The 23,858-nt window shown below is 35.6% G+C and overlaps 1 protein-coding gene across 2 annotated transcripts in view; it reads left to right on the forward strand.

The window, feature by feature from the left end:
• Positions 1 to 23,858, forward strand: part of ADGB (androglobin) — a 161,608-nt gene that overhangs the window by 38,341 nt on the left and 99,409 nt on the right. For both annotated transcript variants that reach the window (XM_043592553.1, XM_043592554.1), the window contains exons 5-8: positions 1,122 to 1,331; positions 13,002 to 13,141; positions 15,689 to 15,775; positions 22,813 to 23,042. In XM_043592553.1, coding sequence (XP_043448488.1) covers positions 1,122 to 1,331; positions 13,002 to 13,141; positions 15,689 to 15,775; positions 22,813 to 23,042 — 667 coding nt within the window. The remainder of the gene's footprint in view (positions 1 to 1,121; positions 1,332 to 13,001; positions 13,142 to 15,688; positions 15,776 to 22,812; positions 23,043 to 23,858) is intronic.

Consider the following 23,858-nt stretch of genomic DNA (forward strand, 5'->3'; position numbering starts at 1 on the left):
TAAAATTACCAGATATACAGGAAGATACTTGGTTTACCTTTTTCAACTTAACTAAACTAGAAGAAATGTCCTAGATAATGTAAATTAAGGCAAACCTAAATCTTATGAGGTTAGTCTCAAGTATTTAATCTTCTTATAAACCAGGCAGTTAAACATAAGATGAATATTTCCAAAAATCCAATATTACTGAGGGTAATAATGTCTTTACTTAACACCACTGTGACTCACAGATCCTTTTTTTTTTTTTTGCATTGTTTCTATTCCCTGTAAAATACTGAAAAATAGATAGCATAGTCTACGTTTTACAGACTGCATTACAGAAACTGCAGTTTAGAGACAGTGAAATGACGTGCCCTAGAGCAGAAAGACCTGGAAGAAAATTCAAACCCTGGTCTCTGTTTCGGCCCCACTCCCCACTGCACCTTGCTGCCTGTTGAAAACTCTGCCCATGGGAGTTTTACTGAGATCACTTCTGCACCTGCAGACTGACACATGAAATACGAGACTTAGAGATTTAACTGTGTATGCAATTTTAATTCTTTCTCATCTCATTCATTGTCTAACTGATCCTATTGACATAAAAGAGATCATTTTCTTCTCAAACTTCTCAACACTTACAGAAGAGTAGCTTACTCATTTATAGGAAGTTAATTCCAGAATAAAATCACCACTACTCTCAGAAGCATTCAGTCTCTCTCCCTCTCTCTCTCTCTCTCTCTCTCTCTCTCTCTCTCTCACCCTGTCTCTCCCCTCTCTGTCTCTGTCTCTCTCTTTCTCTCTCTCTCTTTCACACACACACACACACACACACACACACACACACACACACACACAACTGAAATGGAGATCAATCTCAAATCACTGACAGTTTACTCTGGAAGATAGCTCTTAGCTAAGAGTATGTTTAATGTTAAGCCTTTTTAGCTTGTATTGTGACTGCTTCCCAACAGCAAAGGCAAGAACAGTGACTTTATTTATAAGTTAGAAATCAAAATGTGGAACACATTACATGTAGGACTTAATATTACTACTGGAAGTAGATTTTTGACTGGTTTCCCCCCTAAATTATAGTACCAACAACTGAAAAGCAACTGATTAACACTAGTGGCTTTTGTCTCTAGCTGATGAGATGGATTATCAGTGAAATCTATGCAGTGTGGAAGATATTCAATGGAGGCATTTTGAACAATTATTTCAAAGGGACCACAGGGGAGCCTCCTTGTCTTGCCTGGAAGCCCTGGGAACACATCTACTCTCTGTGCAAGGCTGTGAAAGGTCACATGCCCTTATTCAATAGCTACGGAAAGTATGTTGTGAAACTTTACTGGATGGTAAGTAAGTTCGTGTTCATGTGCATTAAAAATTGTCTTTCATATTGAAATATATTTGTTTTACATGCTGTTACCCAGGCTGATACAAGGTCATGCATTTATACAGGACAGCAATTGTGCACTTACTGGGAAGAAATGTCCTGCATATGTAATTTGGGATCGATAAGAAGCATCGTTGTTAGTCCTGTGACACCAGTCCCATGTGCTTTTTAAACTGTTGCTGCTTGGCACAAGGAGGGGTGGTCCTCTGCTATCTCTGCCCTCTCGGGGAGGTGGGTAGACAGATGGATGCACAGGGCTCTCTTCCTTCCTCCCTTCTCTCTGATGTGGTATGCAGTCTTGAACAAAGAGAGTGCTTGAGCATACGGTCCATTCTTTCTCTCCTGCTACTGAGAGGCCCGGTCCCACCCAATCTTTTTCCTAAGCTTGAGATTTGTACTCATGTTAACAAATCTTACCTTGACACAAAAAGTTTTTGCTCCTGCCTGAAAGGAAGCAAATGGGATAGCAGAAATAGAGAATGAAAAACACCCCGTTTATATGGCAGAGTAGGCTTACACCACATGTAACACTAGATTATGAAATCCCTTTAGTTTTTGTGGATGGAATGCTCTCTCTAAAGGCCCATACTCACAGGCAGAGCCAGCTACATGATTTGCAGAGCCCCTTGCTCGAAAATGATTGGGAATTTCAATATGGTGATAGCAGCACTTGAAAAAAAATGGCACCCCTCTTAGGGTGAGGTTCCTTGTGACTGTGCAGGTCGTACACCCATGAACCTGGTCCTGGTCACTTAGGAAGAATGTTCTTGAATATTTGAGGAAGCGGGAAGTATGAAAAGTTAACCAACCCAGTCTGTATTTCTAAAGAACATGGCTTTCCCCTCAGTAAGCCAGAACCATCTACCCTTCCTGGGGTGGAGAATGCTGAAAGGCATTAGGAATTAATAAGATCATGGGGCGCCTGGGTGACTCAGTCAGTTAAGCTGCTGGCTCGGCTCAGGTCACTATCTCAGGGGTCTCGAGTTCAAGTCCCACTTGTGGCTCTCTGCTGTCAGCGCAGAGCCTGCTTCTGATCCTCTGTCTCCCTCTCTCTCTGCCCCTCCGCTGCTCTCTCTCAAAAATAAAATGAGACTTTTTTTTTTTAAAGGAATTAGTGAGATTGTTACAGCAGGGACATAAAAGTAAAGAAGGTAATATTAGCCTCTGATATCTAAAATAGGATTGTTGGTGTTTTGATATTCACAGCAAGGTGAGAGACTTTGAAAGTCAAAACTTTGTGAAGAGAGAAAATGACTTCCTAAATGCCTTTATCTTCCTTATTTACCAGTCAGGAGGCAGATTTGGGGGACAAGACTCTGAAGTTTTAATGTACACCGAAGAATGAGAGTAAGGATACACCATGGATAGGGCTGAGGGATTATAGACAGAAGGTAAACATGGGAAGAATGACAAGGCCAAAGGCCCGGTATTGGCTTCCCTCTCCCCACTTTCCACACATTTACTTAAACTGAGGTGGGAGGGAGTTCAAAATTATTAAGAATTATGGGGCGCCTTGGTGGCCCAGTCAGTTGAGTATCCGACTCTTGATTCTGGCTCAGGTCATGATCTCACAGTTTGTGAGCTCAAGCCAGGCATCAGGTTCTGCTCTGGCAGTGCAAAGCCTGCTTGGGATTCTCTCTCACCCTCTCTCTCTGCCCTTCCTGTGCTCACACACTCTCTCTCTCTGAAAATAAATAAACTTCAAGACGGTTATTAAGAATTGCAAAGGAGCATCAGCAGAATAGTAAACCAACCCTGTTAGTTTCTTTCATTCTGCTTCCTGACATCCTTCCTTCTTTGGGAATTTCCTTCTATGTGAATTTGCAACATTTATTAACACTACATTCCGTTTTACAGTAAAACTGTGACTTATTTCTTTTTAACTGTACTGATTCCTCATAGGTGCAAACCTACCTGTATTCAGAATTAAAGCAAAAAACAAAAAACAAAAAAACGTAGTCCAACTTGGAAGTTTCAGTCTGATCCAATCATTTGAGCAGGCTAGACAAGGTAGCCCTTGAGGGAAGAGGGGCGTGATGTCCAGTGGCTTCTTCTGGTTCCTCAGTGGTCTCATCTGACGAATGGCTTGCAGGGCTGTTGCCAAACTGTTGAGCCCTGAGACACAACTTTTTCCATATGAATTATTTTTGTAGGCAATTTGTTGGCACTCGTCGCGGACGTGCAAGGCCATGTTCTCCCTCTGAGACTGAGAGAAAGCTTTACTGGCTCTCAGCATTTCTAGATCCATTCACCTGGCCCCATGGACCCTTCAGGGTCCCTTGCACACAGAGGCAAAGAGACCACATCCCTCAAGATAATAGACATCAAATATGTCATGGAATGAATACAGGTAAAGAGAAAATGTGGTAATTGTGTAGAAGAAACTAGCAAAAGTCCTGACAAATGGTAGATTTGCGACACTATTGCTATTCTTCTTTCTTTCATGTATTCCTTCCTTCTCTCTTTCCCACCGCTACCACCTTCCACCAGGAAAGCCAGAGGAAAAGATCCTTCCTCTTTCCCCCTCTCGCTAGAGCCAGGGGGAAAGCATGTGATCAGCTTACCTGGTGCTCACTTGCCCAACAACGGCTCTTAAGTGAGGATGTGAGGGTGGAGAGGATATACATAGATGGTGGCAATGCTGTGTCCCATGCTCCTGCAGCGCGGCCTGGCTGTGCATCTTTTGCCCAAACTTGCTTCGTTCCTGCCAAGGTCTGATGTGCAGTCCTCTAGTGTCCCATCAAATCTGTGCATCTCTTACATACTTCTTGAATTGCCTGTATTTTGCCTATTTATAAAACAGGTTATTCAAAGTTTTGTCACAGAGCTCTAAGTATTCTTTTATTTGTGCAGATAATCACAAATGTGGGGGTAGAGGAAGTGCTTTGAAATTTGTCTTTTAACTTTGTGTCTTCTACCCAATGGAGGCTTGTAATTTTTATGTAGTTGATTATGTCATTATTTTTATTAACTGACTCTAGGATGTTTATGTTATTTAATGTAAGATATCATTATCTCAAGAACATTAAAAAAAACCCTTATATTATCTAGCATTTTGGGCTTTTTTTTTTTTTTTTTTTATTTGGGTCTTTGATTTATCTACAGTGAGAAATGAAGACCTGGTTTCCTTTTTGTCCTAAAATTTCAGTGAATTGCCCCAGGATTACATATTGAATGTTGTACTTTTTATCCACTAATTTTATTTTGTTTATTTAAAAAAAATTGTTAATGTTTATTTATTTTTGAGAGAGACAGAGACAGAATGCGAGTAGGGGAGGGGCAGAGAGAGAGGGAGACACAGAACCTGAAGCAGGCTCCAGGCTCTGAGCTATCAGTACAGAGCCCGATGCAGGGCTCGAACCCATGAACTGTGAGATCATGAACTGAGCCGAAGTCGGATGCTCAACCAACTGAGCCTCCCAGGTGCCTCTTATCCACTAATTTTGAAAACTACTTTGATCATACACTGCATTCCAATGTGGACTTGTGTTTGTTTTTGGACTCCATTTTCTCCTGCTATTTTTCTTGTCCTTTTTAAATACCATATCACTTTAATTGTTATGGATTTACAGTATGATTTGATTTTTTAGAATAAGATCCACCTAATATTCTTCTGCTTCAATATTTTCTTGGCACACATGCTTTTTAAATAAACACTTTAATTGGTATTTATCTTTGAACACATATTTATAATTATGTATCCTTTATTCTATATATAAAAGGGTTTAGTCCTCATCATCCTGCTACAGCTTGTCTTCCCTTGATCATTGTATTTTGATTCATCTTTCATTCAGTTGGAATGTGCATTCCAAATTTATATTTACTTCGAATATGTATGTTATATATTTTGGGTAACTTTAAATATTGTGGTCTATTTTCCTTTATATATGATTGCTATATGAATGATAATTTGCTTACATATGGAATACTTGGATAATACTTTTTGTTTGTTTGTTTGTTTTAGAACACAATAGCCAATGCCTGAGTATCTTCTAGTTTCAGTGTTAAAGACACTTGTTCTGAAGCTTTCACTCTCCACTGTATCTGAAACCCTCGCACTTTATCTCACCTGCTTTTGCTTCATTTTTCCCCATAGCACTGCGTATGGAACATCCAATGCCCTATCCTCGTAGTAAATTCATTACTATGTGTAACAAATATATAAGAAGCTGTTACCATCTAGATGCTTTCTATTCAGGGATTTTGCCTAAATATATGTATTTTATATTCGTATATTGATCCAACCTAGTTTTTCAAATTGTCGAGGTATAAATGACACACAGTGTTTACATTCGTTTCAGGTTTATAACATAGTGATTTGATAAGTTTGCACATTATGCTGTGCTCACCACAAGTGTAACTACTGTCTGTCACCATCTAACACCATGATGATACCTTTGACGATATTCCCTGTGCTGTACCTTTTATCCCCATGACTTATTCATTCATAACTAGAAAACTGTATCTCCCACTCCCCTTCACTCATTTTTCCCATTTTCTCCCCCTCCTCCCCTCCAGCAACCACCAGTTCTCTGTATTTATAGGTGTGTTTTTTTCTTTTTCTTTTTTTGTTTATTCATTTGTTTTGTTTTTTAGATTCCACATATAAGTGAGATCATATGGTATTTGTCCTTCTCTGACTGACTTATTTCACTTAGCATAATACCCTCTAGATCCATCCATGTTGTCACAAATGGCAAGATCTCATTCATTTTTATGGCCAAAAAATATTCCATCACACACACACACACACACACACACACACACACACACGCACACTATATCTTTATCTCTTCATATATCCATGGTCAGTTGGGCTGCTTCTATATCTTGGCTATTGTAAATAATGCTGCAGTAAACACTGGGGTGCACGTATCTTCTCAAATTAGTATTTTTGTTTTCTTTGGGTAAATACCCAGTAGTAGAATTATTGGATCCTGTGGTATTTCTGTTTTTAATTTTTTGTGGAACTTTCATACTATTTTCCACACTGGCAGCACCAATTTATATTCCCACCAACAGTGCATAAGGGTTCTCATCCTCACCAACATTTATTATTTCTTGTCTTTTTATTCTAGCCATTTTGACAGGTATAAAGTGATATCTCCTTGTGACTTTGGTTTGCATTTCCCTAATGATTAGTGATGTTGAGCTTATTTTCATGTGTCTGTTGGCCATTTGTATATCTTCTTTGGAGAAATGTCTGTTTAGATCCTCTGTTCATTTTTTAATTGGATTATTTGTGGGTTTTCTGGGTTTTAAGTTGTATAAATTCTTTATATATTTTAGATATGATATATTTTGTATACCTTATTAGGTATATAATTTATGAGTATTTTCTCCCATTCATTATATTACCTTTTTTTACGGCTTCCTCAGCTGTTTCAAACTTTTTTGGGGGGATGTAGTCTCAAAAGTTTATTTTTGCTTTTGTTTCTCTTGCTTTAGGAGACCTATCAAGAAAAAGTTTCTATGGCTGATGGCAAATAAATTACTGCCTATGGTTTCTTCTGGGAGTTTTATAAATTCAGGTCTCACATTTAGGTCTTTAATCCATTTTGGGTTTATTTTTGTGTATGGTAAGAAAGTGGCCCAGTGTCAGTTTTTGGCATGTAGCTGTCCATTTTTTCCCAGCACCATTTATTGAAAACACTGTCCTTTCCCCATTGTATATTTTTACCTCTTTCATAGATTAACTGACCATATAATTATGGATTTATTTTTGTGCTTTCTATTCTGTTCCATTGATCTATGTGTTTATTTTTGTGCCAGTGCCATACTGTTTTGACTACCACAGCTTTGTAGTATATCTGAAATCTGGGATTGTGATACCTCCAGTTTTGTTCTTCTTTCTCAAGATTTCTTTGGCTATTTGGGGTCTTTTGTGGTTCCATACAAATTTAAGTATTTTTTATTCTAGTTCTGTGAAAAGTATTGTTGGTATTTCCATAGAGATTGCATTGAATCTGTAGACTGTTTTGGATAGCATGGACATTTTAACAAAATTAATTCTTTTAATCTATGAGCATGGAATAGTTTTCCATTTGTTTGTGTTGTCTTCAATTTCTTTTAAATGTTTTATAGTTTTCAGAGTACAGACCTTTCACCTCCCTGATTAAGTTTATTCTTAAGTATTTTATTCTTTTTGGTGCAATTGTAAATGGGATTATTTTCTTAATTTTTCTCTCTGCTACTTCATTTTTAGTATATAGAAACACAACTGATTTCTGCATATTAATTTTGTATCTCGCAAGCTTACTGAATTTACTTATTACCTCTAATAGTTTTGTGGTGGAGTATTTAGGATTTTCTGTGTACAGTATCATGTGATCTGCAAATGCAACCTACAGTTCTGTTTGTTAGGCAAATACACAAGCCAGGTTATAATACTCTCCTGCTGGTTTTCTCTACTTTGGTCCATTCTTTGAAATGGGAATTGCAGTCCTTGAAAGAACATAGAATACTAATAACAGTGATAATAAATAGGTAGATGCAATTTTTAAATGACAAACACAAGGACTTTGTTTTCTCAGAGACTGTATCCATGGGATTGAAAGATGGCTACCTGGTATTCTGGTTGAATAGAAACTTGTATCTTATAAATATATGAAACCCACTATTTATAATTTATAGCAACAATGGGATCATATGATACTTCTTGTTCTATGATGTGTTTTTTCCCTAACTACGGGCATTATTTATGCTAATATATCAATCTACCTTGTACTCCATTGTTTGAATGTAATGATAATTATACATTTTTTGTTAATTTCTTATTGATATTTAGATTATGACCAGTGTTTTACCAATACAATTCTGTAAAATAGCATTCATGTGTATATATTTTTGCCCATTTATGATTATTTTTCTGGGATTTCTACATGTGGAATTATTCAAATATATGCAAATTCTTAATTTTCATAAATATATCCACTTTGCTCTTACACTTTATTTTTTTCTTTTTCTTTCTTTTTTTCTTACACCTTAATTTGTGTGCAATTTATATTTGATATAATTGGGATTTAAGTCTGTCATTGTATTATTTGCTTACTCTGTTACTTCTGTTATTTATTTATTTTTTTGTGTCTATTTCCCTATTCCTGTGTATTTTCTTGAACATTCTTTGGGATTCCATGTTGAATTATCTCTAGTGTTTATGAGTGTATCTCTAAGCATTACTTTTTTTTCTAGTGGTTGTTCTAGGGATTAAAATATACATACTTAGCTTATCACAGTCTAGTAATACCAGCATTTTACCACTTAAATTAGAATATAGACCCTTTACCACCATTTGGGTCCCTTTACACCTTTATAACATAATTGATTAGATGTTTTTATACATATTCAGAACCTTTATAAAATAAATGTTGCTTTCAAATGTCAAATATAATTTTAAAAGCTCGAGAAGCAAAGAATACTTTATTGTATTTAGCCGTATATTTGTATTTTTCTTTACTCTTTCTTCACTCCTGATGTCCTAAGATTTCTGTCATTTCCTTTTTTTTTTTTTTGTCTTGTTTTCACTACCGTTTTTATTTATGTTTTTTTCTTCTTTCTTTTTCACCATCCTTTCTTAGTCTTCTGGTGACAAATTATCTTAACTTTCTTTTATCTGAAAATGTTTTATTTCACCCTTATTCCTAAACGGTATTTTCACTTGATACAGTGTTGTGGGTTGGGCAGGCCTTTTTCCTCAGCATTGAAAACTAGTCTGATACTTCCTTTTGGCCTCTGTGGTTTCTGGAGAGCGATTTGGTGTTCTTTTCTCGCCAGGTAGCTGGTTTCTGGCTTTTTTCTGTGTCTCCAGTTTTCAGAAGTTTGAATGTAATGTGTCTGGGTGTAGATTTCTTTGAGATTATCCTCTCTGGGATATGTTGAGCTCCTTGAACCTGTAGGGTCATGTCTTAAGAAAATTTGGGAAAGTTTTCAGTCATTACTCATTTAAATATTTTTTCAGCCCCACATTCTTTTTCTCATTTTGGGGGGACTCTGATGGCATGCATGTTATATCTTCTTTCACTGTCTCATAGGTCCTTGAGGTTCCTATCATTTGTAAAAATCTATTTTTCCTGGTTGTTCATAATTTCTATTGACTTAAATTCCAATTCACCAATTTCTTTCCCATTTGCGTTCTGCTATTGATCTTTTCCTATGAAGGGTTTTTTTTTTATTTCAAAATTTCTGTTGTTTTTCCTCATATTTTTTATTTCTTTGATAAGGTATTCTATTTTTTATTTGTTTCAAAGAATATTCATAGTTGCTTCCTGGAGCATTTTTATGACATCTGCTTTAGATTTCTTAACTAAAAATTCTAAATTCCCTGTCATTTTGGCACTGTACTCTGTTGACTGTGTTTTCTCATTGAAATTTAGATTTTCCTGGTTTTTGCATGATGGGTAATTTTGGACAGTTTCCTGGACATCTTTAGTGTTATGTTGTATGACTGATTGCTAATTAAATTTTTTATTTTAGCAAGTAGTCAACCTGTTTAGATTCGGAGTGCACATCCTGGCTCACTTTTGTGGGCTGTGCTTCATATGTTAATTTGGTTTATAAAGCCTGTGCAATGCTACTCTGCTCTGTCACTCCTTTGTTGTCCCATGATAGGACTTGATCCCCCAGTGTCCTTAGCACTAGCTGAGGAGGGGGAGGTGTACTGCTTCATCCCTGCATGGGTAGAGTGTGGAAATAAGACTTCCTCCAACAGGTTCTACTAATGCAGAAAGCACTTCCTCTTTATTGCAGGAGGTTGATAGAAGTCACAATTCTGCCCGCTGACTCCACTGGGAAGAGAAACTGCCCTGTTTACTTCAGGACAGTCACAGAAGTCAGACTTTCACCCTCAGGCCCTGTATGGGAAGGGCACCACCTGTTACTGGGCTGAAAGTGGGGGAGTGCTGTTAGGGTTCTATCCTAATCTATATAATTATGTTCATTCAGATACGTGCTGAAATCTCTGTCTGCTGATTGCTCCTTCCTTGATCTTTTGTAATTGTGATTGATGCTATTAATTAAAACAAACAAACAAATTTTTTAATGTTTATTTATTTTTGAGAGAGAGACAGAGCATGAGCAGGGGAGGGGTAGAGAGAGAGGGAGACACAGAATCCGAAGCAGGCTCCAGGCTCCCAGCTGTCAGCACAGAGACCCACTTGGGGCTTGAAATCATGAACCACGAGATCATGACCTGAGTCAAAGTCATATGCTTAACCGACCCTGCCACCCAAGCCCCCCCCCCGAAAATATTTTTTTATTATCCCTTTAGCATGGTCTTAGGAGGCAGAGGATATAAATATATGTAGCCATTTAGTTATCTTGACCTAGAATTCAAGTGTGGAAGATATTAAAATTTGAACATGACTATATTCTAAAGTAACTTAGTAATGTATATTTATACTAATAAAGGAAGCATCCTTCTTCATAAATGTGCTAAGTAATTAAACATTTTGATGGTCATTTCAAATTATGTGGTGCTAACACAGTAAGCTCAGTAAAAACTGCCCCATGTACATCTTTTACATGCAGGTAAGAAAAAAAAGTGTAAAAATGTTTCAGTGTTGGGCACCTGGGTGGCTCAGTTGGTTGAGCAGCCAACTCTTGATTTCGGGTCAGGTCATGACCCAAGGGCAGTGGGTTTGAGCCCCTCATTGGGTTCCATGCTGAGCATGGAGCCTGCTTAAGATTCTCTCTCTCTCTATCTCTCTTTCTTCTCTCCCTCTACCTCTCCCCTGCTCTCTCTCTCGTGTTCTCTTTCTCTCTAAAATAAAATTTCAAAAATTTCAGTGTTCTAAGATAAAGTCTCAAATAAATAAAGTCAATGTTCTATGATGAGGTCTCATATATATAATATTCATATGTAACATTTATATTTACATATATAACATTTAATTTCTTCATAAACCTTAAGGAAGCCACCAACCAAATTTTAATATGAAAGAATCAAAAAACTCCCAGGAAAATTGCTATAAGTCTAGTCAAAGTGTCTTTTTAAATGTAATACTGAACACTTATCCCGGTGTATTTTTCATAATAGCTTTTCTGAGATGCAATTCATGTACCATGCAGTTCGATCTATTTAGACTATACAGTTCAATGGTGTTTAGGAATGAAAGCATTCTCAATCGAAATATATTATTGATCAGCTGTAAGTAGATGATACTCATTGAACTGGTTTAGTTTAAGTGCTTATGTCTGCTTTAAAACATTTCTTTCGTGGGAACCTAGTTGGTTCGTTCAAAATTGTTCTCATATTACGAGGTTTCATTGTGGTAAAATATATGTACCATAATATTTGGCATTTTGAATGTTATAAATGCACAATTCAGAGGCATTAAGTATTCTTACAATGCTGTACAACTATCACCACTATCTATTTCCACAACTTTTTCATCATCCCAACTGGAAACTCTGTACCCCTTAAACAATAATCTTTCATTCCCCTCCACCCCCAACCCCTGGGAACTTCAAGTATGCCTTTTGTCTCTGTAAGGTTGCTTTTTTCCAAATATGTCATACAAATAGGATTACAAAATATTTGTCCTTTTGTCTCTGGCTTATTTCATTGTGTATTCTTTTGGGTCATGTCATTTGAAATTAGGAGAGGGAGTGGCTATACACCTAAGTTTTAATCCTGTCTTGCCCTATATGACCCGTTAGAGAAGAAAGAAAGACATGAAATCACTAAATAAGGCAATATGAATTCAGAGTTACTCGTCCCATACAAAGAAATCATGCCCCTGTTGCCCCTATGTACTGGGAAAACTAATGTTTTTTGAATCTTTAGTTCAGATGTCACCTTCTTGTGAAGACTGCACAAGCAATATTTGTCACACTTGCTTTTCTGGTCCTAGAGCACCATGAAAATATTATGTTTTATGTTATTTGCCTATATGTCTCCTGTCACTAGACTCTAAGCAATTCACTGCTATAGGCCAGGTGTTAATGCAGACTTGGGGTTCACAATGCCTGCATCACTGCTGAAAATACTTCTTGGGCAAAAGAATAAATTCATAGTAAAATTTTGCATGTAAAACCAAAGTTTAAAAAATATTTGCATTCATAACCATTAAAGTTACCATTTGTCCCAAACTTTTAACTGTGAAGTAATATGCATACAGGTAAATATATAATCATTTTATTAAAGTATTAATTAACTTCATGTTAAAAATTAGATCTTTAATTAGGAGTAAAAAGGACTCTGGTAATTGGAAGTTTAAAGTCACTGAGTCTATCAGAGTGAACAATAATTACTTATACTTGGAGAATTTGTGTTATGATTATGTTATTTAATTATGACCAAACTTATCCATGGTTGTATAATGTTTTGGTTCTGCTGTTTGAAACACTGTGATTTACTGCATTATATAGGATGGGCACCCAAGAATGTGTTTATAAGGTTTCATCAATAATGACTGCTGATACAGATAAATAAAATAAAATAAATTAAATTAAATAAAACAGCTGAAATTCTCAGCCACAGTAGTATTGAAAACCAGCACACCAGTCTTTAGATGTAAGAAGGTAAGGTAAAATTATGAAAGAGTAAATAATAACATCAGTAGTATACAATAATATATGAGAAAAAATAATGTAAATCACTAACTGTACCTTCCTTTCTTCACATTTTTAGGGTTGTTGGAGAAAGATAACTATTGATGACTTTCTGCCTTTTGATGAAGACAACAATCTATTGCTTCCAGCCACAACCTATGACTTTGAACTCTGGCCAATGCTTTTGTGTAAAGCTATCATTAAGCTGGCAAATGTTGAGTATGTAGACGGAAAAACTATCACTCGCATAAAAACAAAAAGACAAACAACAAAAAACTATACATCTATATCCCATAGCTTCATTTAAAAAAAATCTATTTAAAATAGCTTTCTTTCCAAACACTGTAAACGTTTTGATATAAAAATACCAAAACCACTAATTTGAAATATTGGGTTATCCAGCAATAAGACAAAATTCTCTCAAGAGAAAATACTCAAAAATTATTCTATATCCAGTGCTTTCTTACGATGAACAGAAGGTGATCGTGAAAAATAGTGTTTCACCTCAGCAGGAGAAAAAGGTGGTTTTTGTAGGGGGAAGTACTGGTTCATCTTAATAGCGAATCATGTACACTGGAATCCAATTAAAGTTTTAGGTTCTGTACATGCAGCAATAATTTATAATCTTGAAAACCTGAGCTCTTCTGAAGGATAACAATGTTTTTGATATCCTCCTCAGGATTTTGGTAACACTGCTCCCTTTTAATACATTTGTGATAAAAACTTCTTCCATTTGCTTCAATATTCTTGTGAAATCTGCGTATGCCTTCCATGCTTGCATGTCTTGTGCATCAACATGTATGAGATGTGTCTGCCACATACATTCATCCTCTTGGCTCCCACCTACAGAGACCTTAGGTCAACGCATCCCCGCCCTAGCCATGCAAAAAGAATTTTAGATGCTTGAGTTGCAAAGGCCTGGCAACTTTGTATCATTCCTCAGTGGGGGGGATTCTCACTTATACTGAGCCACCCTGAATTTGATACCCTTCTCCCTCCTGCAGGGTGTGACAGCATCTCATTGTCAGCAGGATGCCCTTGGGCTCCAACAGACCACTGCAACCCTTTGCTCAGCCTCTTCCCCTTCTGTAAACAGAGCTCTGTCCATCAGAAGGGCACTCCATTTTGGTTTTTTTGTCTGGATTTTCCTTTGGCTCAGCTTCCTTTGTTCTTTCCCAAGGCTACACAGTAAAACAAGCCACTCCACTGACATCCTAGACAGATCTCTTTTCTCTCACCAACCTTCGATCTTCTGTTCAGAATTTGTTTCACCAAGCTCACAACTCTTAATTTCAATGATTAAAAAAAAAAACCAAAAAACTCAGCCCAGATCTTTTAAAGTAGCTGAATAGAACTGAGTATTCACGCTGGTGACAACCACGTTTGTTTGTTTTGAAAGAAAATGATGTTCCTAATGTTCCTAATTCTCAGACCTAACTTGAAGTTCTGAGAACTGGAGCTGAATTAATGCCAGTGAAGTGCTAAATGGGTGACCTGGAAAATTGGAGTGGTATTTTGTCTTTCTTAAAGCTATAGTTCCATAGAATTTTAGAGCCTCCTAAGAAATAGAACTATTGCTATTTTAAAAAATAAATAAATCCAGCTTAGAAATAAAGGACCAGACTAAATGTAAGACATTTCTTAGGCATTATAGTGGCTGCCTGTATACTTGTGGTACAATTTATACTTGTCTCTGCATTTTTTTCTCAAATTTTATAGTATATAGCAATTATTTTAATATGAGTTTTAGCTTTCTACATTAAAAAATTAACGTGTAGTAAGTATTTCACTCTCACTGTGCGCTACGCAAAGGAAAGGACCCTCTTCGCATGAGGTATGCAGTCACTTCCTAAATGTGATTATTCATAGTTTAGACTGTGAACTTTCCCAGGAGAATTCTGGTATCTGTGACATGTGTAGGCACATCAAAATTCATAACGTCTGAGCAACAAACCAATAAAAGTTTGTAAATGTTAGAACATGTGACTAAGATAGTAAGATTTCTTTCTGAAGAAAAGAACACGTCTGGTCAATATCATTAATCCCCTCCGTTGGCATGTGGTAAACTGCCAGTGTGACTCCTGGCCAGAACAGGGCTGTGGCATTTCTGCGTCTCAGTGCAAATAGACCAATCACTTTGGGGGAAAAAGGGACTAAAATGAGCAGAGTGGTATTGGGTCATCATACTCTCCTCTGACTTCATGCTACGGTGGCAGATCTACTCATTTGTATTGGATAGAAGAGATATTTGTCATCTCTCTGAGATTATCTAAGGACTAAATTAGGGCTATCTGATGTAGCCTTGACCTGCTATGTATGAGACTGATTTAGTACCCAGCCTCATGGGCATCCTGGAATAGGAGCTAACATCGGAAATATAAAAAGACATGGTTCTATTTTGTAAAGAATATGATAGTACATTGAATATATACAATGTATATCATCTAAATTTATATATTTTATAATATATATTTGAATATGCTTTGTGTATATGACATGAATGTTAACTTACATCTTTTTAAAATAAGACGTATAGTGTGTTTTTAAAATAAACATGAACTTTTAGATTGGATTCCTTTAAGCGCTTTAACAAAACGAATCATCTGGCTGTTGGAATAGTATTTTCTTCTACTCTAACATATAAGCCGTATGACCCCTACATTTATTATTATATCACTGCTTACTAAAGATTCTCGGTGCTTATATATCTCTTTGTGTATGTTTTCAAATGTTATTAACTATGCTATTGCGCATTTGCTTTTTTAGCATCCATGTAGCCGAGAGGAGAGAATTAGGGGAGTTCACGGTGATTCATGCGCTTACCGGATGGTTACCAGAAGTGATTCCTCTCCAGTAGGTTTTACCATTAAGTTCTTCATATGTATTTTTCTTTCTGTCCCAGTAATGTTTCTTTAACTAAAGTATTATTAAGCTTTCAGAAAATATAAAGAAAATCTCATATTTTACAAAATGTTTGTGAAAATAATGTTTTAGTGTATTAATATTTTATAGTATTATATAAACTTCCTTGAGAATTTCAGGATAAATTCTGTTTTTAAAAGAATACTGTGAATTTAATATATAAATATATGAATTGCAAATATTAAAACCATGTTATTTATCATGTTTACAGGTGCCCCTTTATACTTATACAACTACTAACCTTACTTAATACAGAAACATATGGGGGCCCTAGGTGGCTCAGTAGGTTAAGCATCCACCTCTTGATTTCAGCTGAGGTCACAATCTCACGGTTTGTAAGATCAAGTCCCTTATTAGGCTTTGTGCTGACATCGCAGAGCCTGCTTGGGATTCTCTCGATCCCTCTCTCTCTCAATTATACTATAAAATTTCAATTTTATGTATACATATAATTTTAAACGAAAAGAATAGCCCTCTCTAGCCCATAAAGGCAACTTGTAATTAGCCACATATATTAGGAAATAATTAATAGTAATAAAATACCTGTTAGGCATTAGGAACACTAATATATTATTTCTAATTAAAAATCACAATCCTGAAAATATTATCTCATATAATCATTCATATGACCTCATTAGCTGGATATATGTTAATTACAAATGAAGAAACTGAAGCCCAGAGTGGTCAAATACCCCAAAGCTGTGTACATTGTACCTGGAGGAGAAAAAAATACAAATCTAAGTCTTGTTGGGTCCAAAGCCCACAGTCTTTCTTTCCTGTGATTCTAAATATTTGTCTATGTCCAAACAAGAGAGGCCATTTAATGTAATGCTTACTAAATATTTCACAAGTACTTTTATTTAGTACATAAAGGTTATAGACACACAATTTGGTTATATTACCATTAATAGTAGAAATTAATCAAGTCAGGGGCGCCTGAGTGGCTCAGTCGGTTAAGTGCCTGACTTTGGCTCAGGTCATGATCTTGTGGTTCATCAGTTTTTGCCCCACATCGGGCTCTGTGCTGACAGCTCAGAACCTGGAGCCTGCTTAGGATTCTGTGTCTCCCCCTCTCTCTGCCCCTCCCCTGCTCACACTCTGTCTCTCTCTGTCTCCAAAAATAAATAAATGTTAAAAAGAAAAAAAAAGAAATTAATCAGGTCAAAGTGCATAGAAAAACATTACATTGATACATCTGAACATATCATCAATTCAGATGTTGTGTTTTATAAGAAGATCAAATCCATAGTTCAGTTATCAGTTTGGATCATCTCTGATCTTTGACTGATATTGGGAAGCTACTGTTCTCAAAGGGTCCAGGTTAGAGGAGATTGAATTTGGTCCCTAGTAACTTGGATCTTACCATCTAAAGCATCATTTCAGCAGGATAAATTAGCTATTGCTTGGTTCAAATAAAAATATCTGCAGGGAAAAAGTGGATGCATAGATCCCTTCCTCAAAGGACTACTTTCCTGAAAGGGGAGATAATCTTATTATTATTTTTTTAATCTTAAGGAAAGATCTAGACAACACTCTTTTGGGTCATCTCATGGAAAATCCTTTTTTTGATACCTAATAAAACAGAATATTTCTTGACATTATATGGACAATATTAATGGAGAGAGGTAGAGACAGAATGAGGTGTAAAAGTATGGGCTTTTCTAAATTTTTATCTTCAGTGTTGATAGAATGTTTATAATTTTGCTTAATTTTTCCTGCATGGAAGTGAATAAAGATAGCAGGGACATGAAATCATCAGAAGTCCATTGGAGACCAGTACAGAAATAGGAGATTAAAATCATTCACAACTAGAAAATTAGTCAAAAGAATCGTGAATTGTCTCTTGCCAGAATCATACACTGAAATCATATATGAAAATTGAAAAGTATTCATCTATTTTCAGAATTATAAGGAGACCACTTTAAAATTAATAAAAATGTTGAGCAATTTTAGATGTCCAATTTGCATGAATTTATGGGTGCTCATTTCTATGAAAATGAGGCAGAAAAGCTTGAGCTCAGGAATCAGAACTATATACCTAGGTTTATGTTCCTGCACTTTCAATTTCAAGCTATGTGAATTTTGCAAGTAATATATCTTTCTTTATACGTAAAATGAGAGTAAAATGACCTATCAATATGGTTGTTCTTAAGATAAGTGAGTAGGTGACAGAAAAAATACTAATGTATGGAAGAGACATAATTACTATAAGTTTCTTTCCCTGTCTAGTGACTGTCACTAGATTATTTAATATTATCTAGAAAGATATATGGTAGTTGGTACTCAATCTTTGCAAATGGGGAAAAGTCTAAAGAAGAGTGAGACTGACCCAAACATTCAAATTTATCAATTTTCTCCTAAATACAACTGAAAAGTAAAAGATATACACTATCTCTGATGTATGTATGTCACAATTTGAAGAGTATTTTCCTATGAACATTCTGCTGCATTATTCATATAATTTTAAATTACAATTATGCTATAAAATTTCAATTTTATGTATACATATATAATTTTAAATGAAAAGAATGTCATGAAAAAAGAGTGTCAAGAAACGTTTAAGTTGAAATATGGAAGCAATGGCCATCGGCCCAGGATGCTGGTAGGGGTCAGATAAGGCCTCGTGGAGTGTTCTGAGTTGGTCTGAGCCTTTGCCGTTGGCTGGATTTGATTGAAGGAGAGGAAGGAGAGGGGCATTGAAGGTGGGAGAATGATACTGTCAGAGCCACATGGTATGTTCAGGAGTAGAATATTTCTGTTGCTAGGAAGGATTTGAGTGTGAAGAGAAAGACTCTGAGGGCCTTGCAGTCACATTCATGGTTTTCCATGGTTGTACATGGTCAAGGAGAACTAGTGTTGACTACTGGAACCTTTTCCCGTGTGAAAATCAGCTAGGAGGAAAGTGTTTTGTGGCATTTCCAACAGACACCTTCCCTTCCACTCTCCTGAGGGAGTACCAAAAGGAGGCACTGGTCTACGTGCAATTATTGGCCTTGCCTCTTATGTTTTCCTTCCACTCGTGCAGTTTTACCATCTGAAAAGAAAAAAAGAAACCCTTTAACTCTCCATATAATAATAGGAACATAATCAATGATATGTCTGAGAGGATGTAAGAAGGCAATTTCAAATGAGGAGAATATTTGTTTCTTGGCACATTTCTCTGATGTCGGTGTAGTTCATCTGGAATAGAGCACTTTGCCACCTCGCTTCTTTAAGCTGAAATGTGATTGACATATAATTTCCTATTAGTTTCAGGCATACATTATGGTGATTCAACATTTTTACGCACTACTAAGTGGTCCCCATGATGTCTAGTTACCATCTGTTATGATATAGTTGTGACAATATCATTGACTATATCCTCTATGCTGTACAGTGCATCACCATGACTTATTTTTATAACTGGGAATTTCTACTTAATCCCTTCACCTACTTCATCCAACCCCTAATGCCTCCGCCTCTGATAGCCAACAGTTTATTTCCTGTATCTACATGTCTGTTTCTGTTTTCTTTTGTTTGTTTTGTGTTTTAGATTCTACATGTACACACATACAGTTTTTGTCTTTCTCTGACTTATTACCTTTAACATAATACCCTCTAGATCCATCATGTTGTGCACAAATGGAAGGATTTTTATCTTTTCTTATGGCTAAGTAATATTCCGTTGTATATATATGCCACACCTTTCTTATCCATATCTTAGATCTTGTACATAATGCGCAATAAACATAGGGGTGCACATATCTCTTCATATTGATGTTTTCCTTTTATTCAGATAACCCAGAATTGGAATTTCTGGATTGTATGATAGTTCTTTTTTTAAGTATTTTGACGAAATTCCATACTGTTTTCCATAGTGACTGCACCAGCTTACAATCTCACCAAGAGTGCATAAAGTTTCCTTTTTTTCCACATCCTCACCACAACTGTACTTTTATTTTATTTTTTGTGTAACAGTCATTCTAACAGTTATGAAGTAAAATCTCATTGTGGTTTTTGTTTACATTTAAGTGATGATTAGTGATGCTGAATATCTTTTAATGTACCTATGTCTTTTTTTTGGGGGGGGCGGGGAATTGTCCAGTCAGATCCTCTATCCATTTATTAATTGAACATTTTGGGTTTTGATGGTTTGTTTGTTGCTTTTGAGGTATATGAGTACTTCATATATTTTTAACTCCCTATGAGATATAAGATTTGAAAATATTTTCTTGGGTGGCTCGGTGACTCAGTTGGTTAAGCGTTTGACCTCGGTTCAGGTCATAATCTCACAGCTTGTGAGTTCGAGCCCCGTTTCAGGCTCTGTGCTGACAGTTTAGAGCCTGGAGCCTGCTTTGGATTCTGTGTCTCCCTCTTTCTCTGTCCCTCCCCTGCTCATGTTCTCTCTCTCTTTCTCAAAAATAAATAAATATTAAAAAAAAACTAAGAATATTTTCTTCCATTCAATAGATTGCCTTTTCATTCTGTTGGTCATTTCGTTTGCTGTGCAGAAGCTTTCCAGTTTGATACAGTCCCACTTAATTTGTTTTTACATTTGTGGCCCTTGTCTTTGGAGTCAAATCCAAACAAAAACAAAAACGACAATGTCAAGACCAATGTCAAGATGCCTATGTTTTCTCTAGGAGTTTTGTGGTTTTAGGTCTTACATTCAAATCTTTAATCCATTATGAGTTGATTTTTGTGTATGGTGTACGATAGTGATCCAATTTCATTCTTTTGCATGTGGCTATCCAATTCTTCCAACACCATTTCTTGAAGAGACTATCTTTTTCACATGGTGTATTCTTGTCTCTGTTGTCATAAGTTAATTGACTATACATGTGGGTTTATTTTTTCACTGTCTATTGTGTTCCATTGATCTAAGTGTCTGTATGTCAATAGCATATTGTTTGATCATTATAGACTTAGAACGTAGTTTGAAATCAGGAAGTGTGATGACTCCTGCTTTGTTCTGTCTCCAGTTGCTCTGGCTATTCAGAGTTTTTTGTGGTTCCACACAGTTTTTAAGATGATCCCTACTTATGTGAAAAATATTAGAATTTGAAAGAGATTGCATCAAATGATTTGGGGTAGTGTGGACATTTTAACAATCTTAATTCTTCCAATCCATGAGCACAGAATGTCTTCCCATTTATTTGAGCTTTCTTCAATTTCTTTTATTAATGTCCTACAGTTTTCAGTGTACAAGTCTTTCAGCTCATTGGGTACATTTATTCCTAGATGTTTCATTATTTTTGATGCAGTTGTAAATGGGATTGTTTTATTTGTCTTTCTGATGCAACATATTTTGTATATTGATTTTGTATCCTGCAACTTAACCTAAGTCATCTATTAGTTCTAACAGTTTTAGGTTGTATCTTTTGGATTTTCTACATATATTAAGTCATCTGCAAATAGTGACAATTTTACTTCTTCCTGTCCAATTTGTATGCCTTTTATTTCTCTTGTCTACTTGTTCTGGTCAAGACTGGCAATACTATGTTGAATGAAAGTGGTGAGAGGTAGCATCCTTGTCTTGTTCCTGACCTTGAGGAAAAGATATATTTTTCATTATTATGTTGAGGTATGTTCTCTCTAAACCCACTTTGTTGAGAACTTTTACCATAAATGGACGTTGTACTTTGTCAAATGCTTTTTCTGCACCTATTGAGATGACCTTATGGTTTTTATCATTCATTTCATTAGTTTGGTGTATGAAACAGATTTGCAAATGTTGAACCATCCTCACACACATCCCTGGGATTAAGCTCACTTGTTCACGGTGTATTATTCTTCTAATGTATTGTTAAATTTGATTTGCTAATATTTTGTTGAGGATTTTTGCATCTATGTTCTTCACAAATTTTGGTCAGTAATTTCCTTTACTTGTGGTGTCCTTGTCTGGTTTTGGTATCAAAGTAATGATGGCCTTGTAAGATGAATTAGAATGTGTTCCTTCTATTTTTTTCACAAGAGTTTGAGAAGAATTGGCATTCATTATTCTTTAAATGTTGGTAGAATTCACCAGTGAAGCCATCTCATCCTGGAATTTTGTTTGTCGGGATTGTTTTGATTACAGATTCAATCACCTGCCTAGCAATTGGTCTGTCCAGATTTTTTATTTCTTTATGATTCACTCTTGGTAGGTTGTACATTTCTAGGAATTTATCAATTTCTTCTAGGTTGTCTGACTTGTGGTCATATAATTATTTATAGATTGTATTGTGATCCTTTGTATTTCTGTAGTATCAGTTTTTATTTGAGTCTTCTCGTTTTCTTGGTGAGTCTAGCTAAAGATATTTCAATGTTGTCCATCTGTTCAAAAAACCAGTTCTAAGTTTCATTGATTTTTTTTTTCTATTGTATTGTTAGGCTCTATTTCATTGATTTCCACTCTGATCTTTGTTATTTTCATCTTTTTATTAGTTTTGTGTTTTGTTTGTTCTTCTTTTCTAGTTCCTGAGGTATAAAATTTAATTGAGATATTTCTTGTTTCTTGAAATAGGCATTTATTGCTATGAACTTCCCTCTTGGGGTAACTTTTGCTGCATCGGTATGGTTTGTTTTTTTGTTTTTTTCTAATTCAGCAATTTTTCTAATTCAGCAATGTATAGGAGTCACTCAGCTAGGGTTTTTTTTTTGTGTTTTTTTTTTGTTTTTGTTTTTTTTCCAGAGGAAGTTGTTCCATATGTAGTTATAGGTTTGGTGTGTCATGGGAATTGCTAAGTTCAGAATCTTACACCACCATTTGGAACCAGAACTCTGTTCGGTCTCTTTGCATCAGCAAAGCCCAGCACACAGTAGGTACTCAATCAAAGCATGTTGGATGGATAAATGTATCTATTTGAAGTAACTATTGAAATTTGAAGTAACTATTGAAATTAGTCTTGTGAAATTGTCAATTGATTTTTCTGTCAGTAATTTCTTGATGATCAATGGTGGAGTAAAAAGTTCAATTTGGAAATTAATGTTGGTGTGTTTTATTTAAGCCCAGGATATACGGACAAAGTTTGGGAGCTCTTGAAAGAAATATTGCCTGAGTTTAAGCTGTCAGATGAGTCCAGCTCTGAAAGCAAAACAACTGTTGTAGATACCAAATTAAAAGAGGCAGGGAAAGAAGTGAAGAATGGCAAAGAAATGAAAGATGGCAAAGAATTCAAACTTGACACTTCAGTGACAGCATTAAAGGCACCTGAGAAAAGTGACAAAGTTCCAAAGGGTAAGAGATTTTCTATTACAATGCCATTCAACATGACTGTTATATACAAATGCTTTATAATCATTGCTGAATTTAATGACTTTTTATTGTCGTTGTCATTTACTAAGTGTTATGAAAATAATTACGATCCTTTCTTTGTAGAATTTTAGGACTAGTAATGCTGTTTACTATATGGTAGTTATCGTTCCATGTTTTACTGTCTTAAAAATCAAAGGCAACTATATATTTTGATGATACTGATAGTATAGTGTTAATATAGGAAGAGACATTAAGTTTTTAATTTCCATCAAACTTATCTACCTTATATGTTATATGTAGAGTGGAATGGACCAAAACAACAAAAGAGAAAGTTGTCCTGTTTTTGTCTTTATTGCCCCCACCAAGAAAATGTGAAATAGACACAGATTATGATTACCTGACCATTTATTGCAAGGTAGAAGTTCAAATTTTAAAATAAAATAATTTCAAGTTATTTTATAAAGTATAAGATCATAAAATAAGAAATATATTGAATAATTATTTATTTTATATTTTCTAAAATATTTCACATAGCTATGCATATGAGCAACAAAGCTTTTACAGTAAAGTAGGATTAGATATTCTAGAATATACTTAGCTTTTTTTATATACCTTGATAGCCTTTATAATGATATTTCAAATAATTGTTTTATAAAATATTGACAATTTGTCCAAATTATTCCTTATCAAGATTTTATCTACCAACATTTACCACAGAGAAACTATTTCTATAAATGTTCCTTAAAAACATACCAAGATCAAGTATGTGAGTGATATCTGCTTATCATAAGCCCTTCT

Source organism: Prionailurus bengalensis, chromosome B2 (assembly GCF_016509475.1).
Source record: "Prionailurus bengalensis isolate Pbe53 chromosome B2, Fcat_Pben_1.1_paternal_pri, whole genome shotgun sequence".
In the NCBI taxonomy this organism is placed as follows: Eukaryota; Metazoa; Chordata; class Mammalia; order Carnivora; family Felidae; genus Prionailurus; species Prionailurus bengalensis.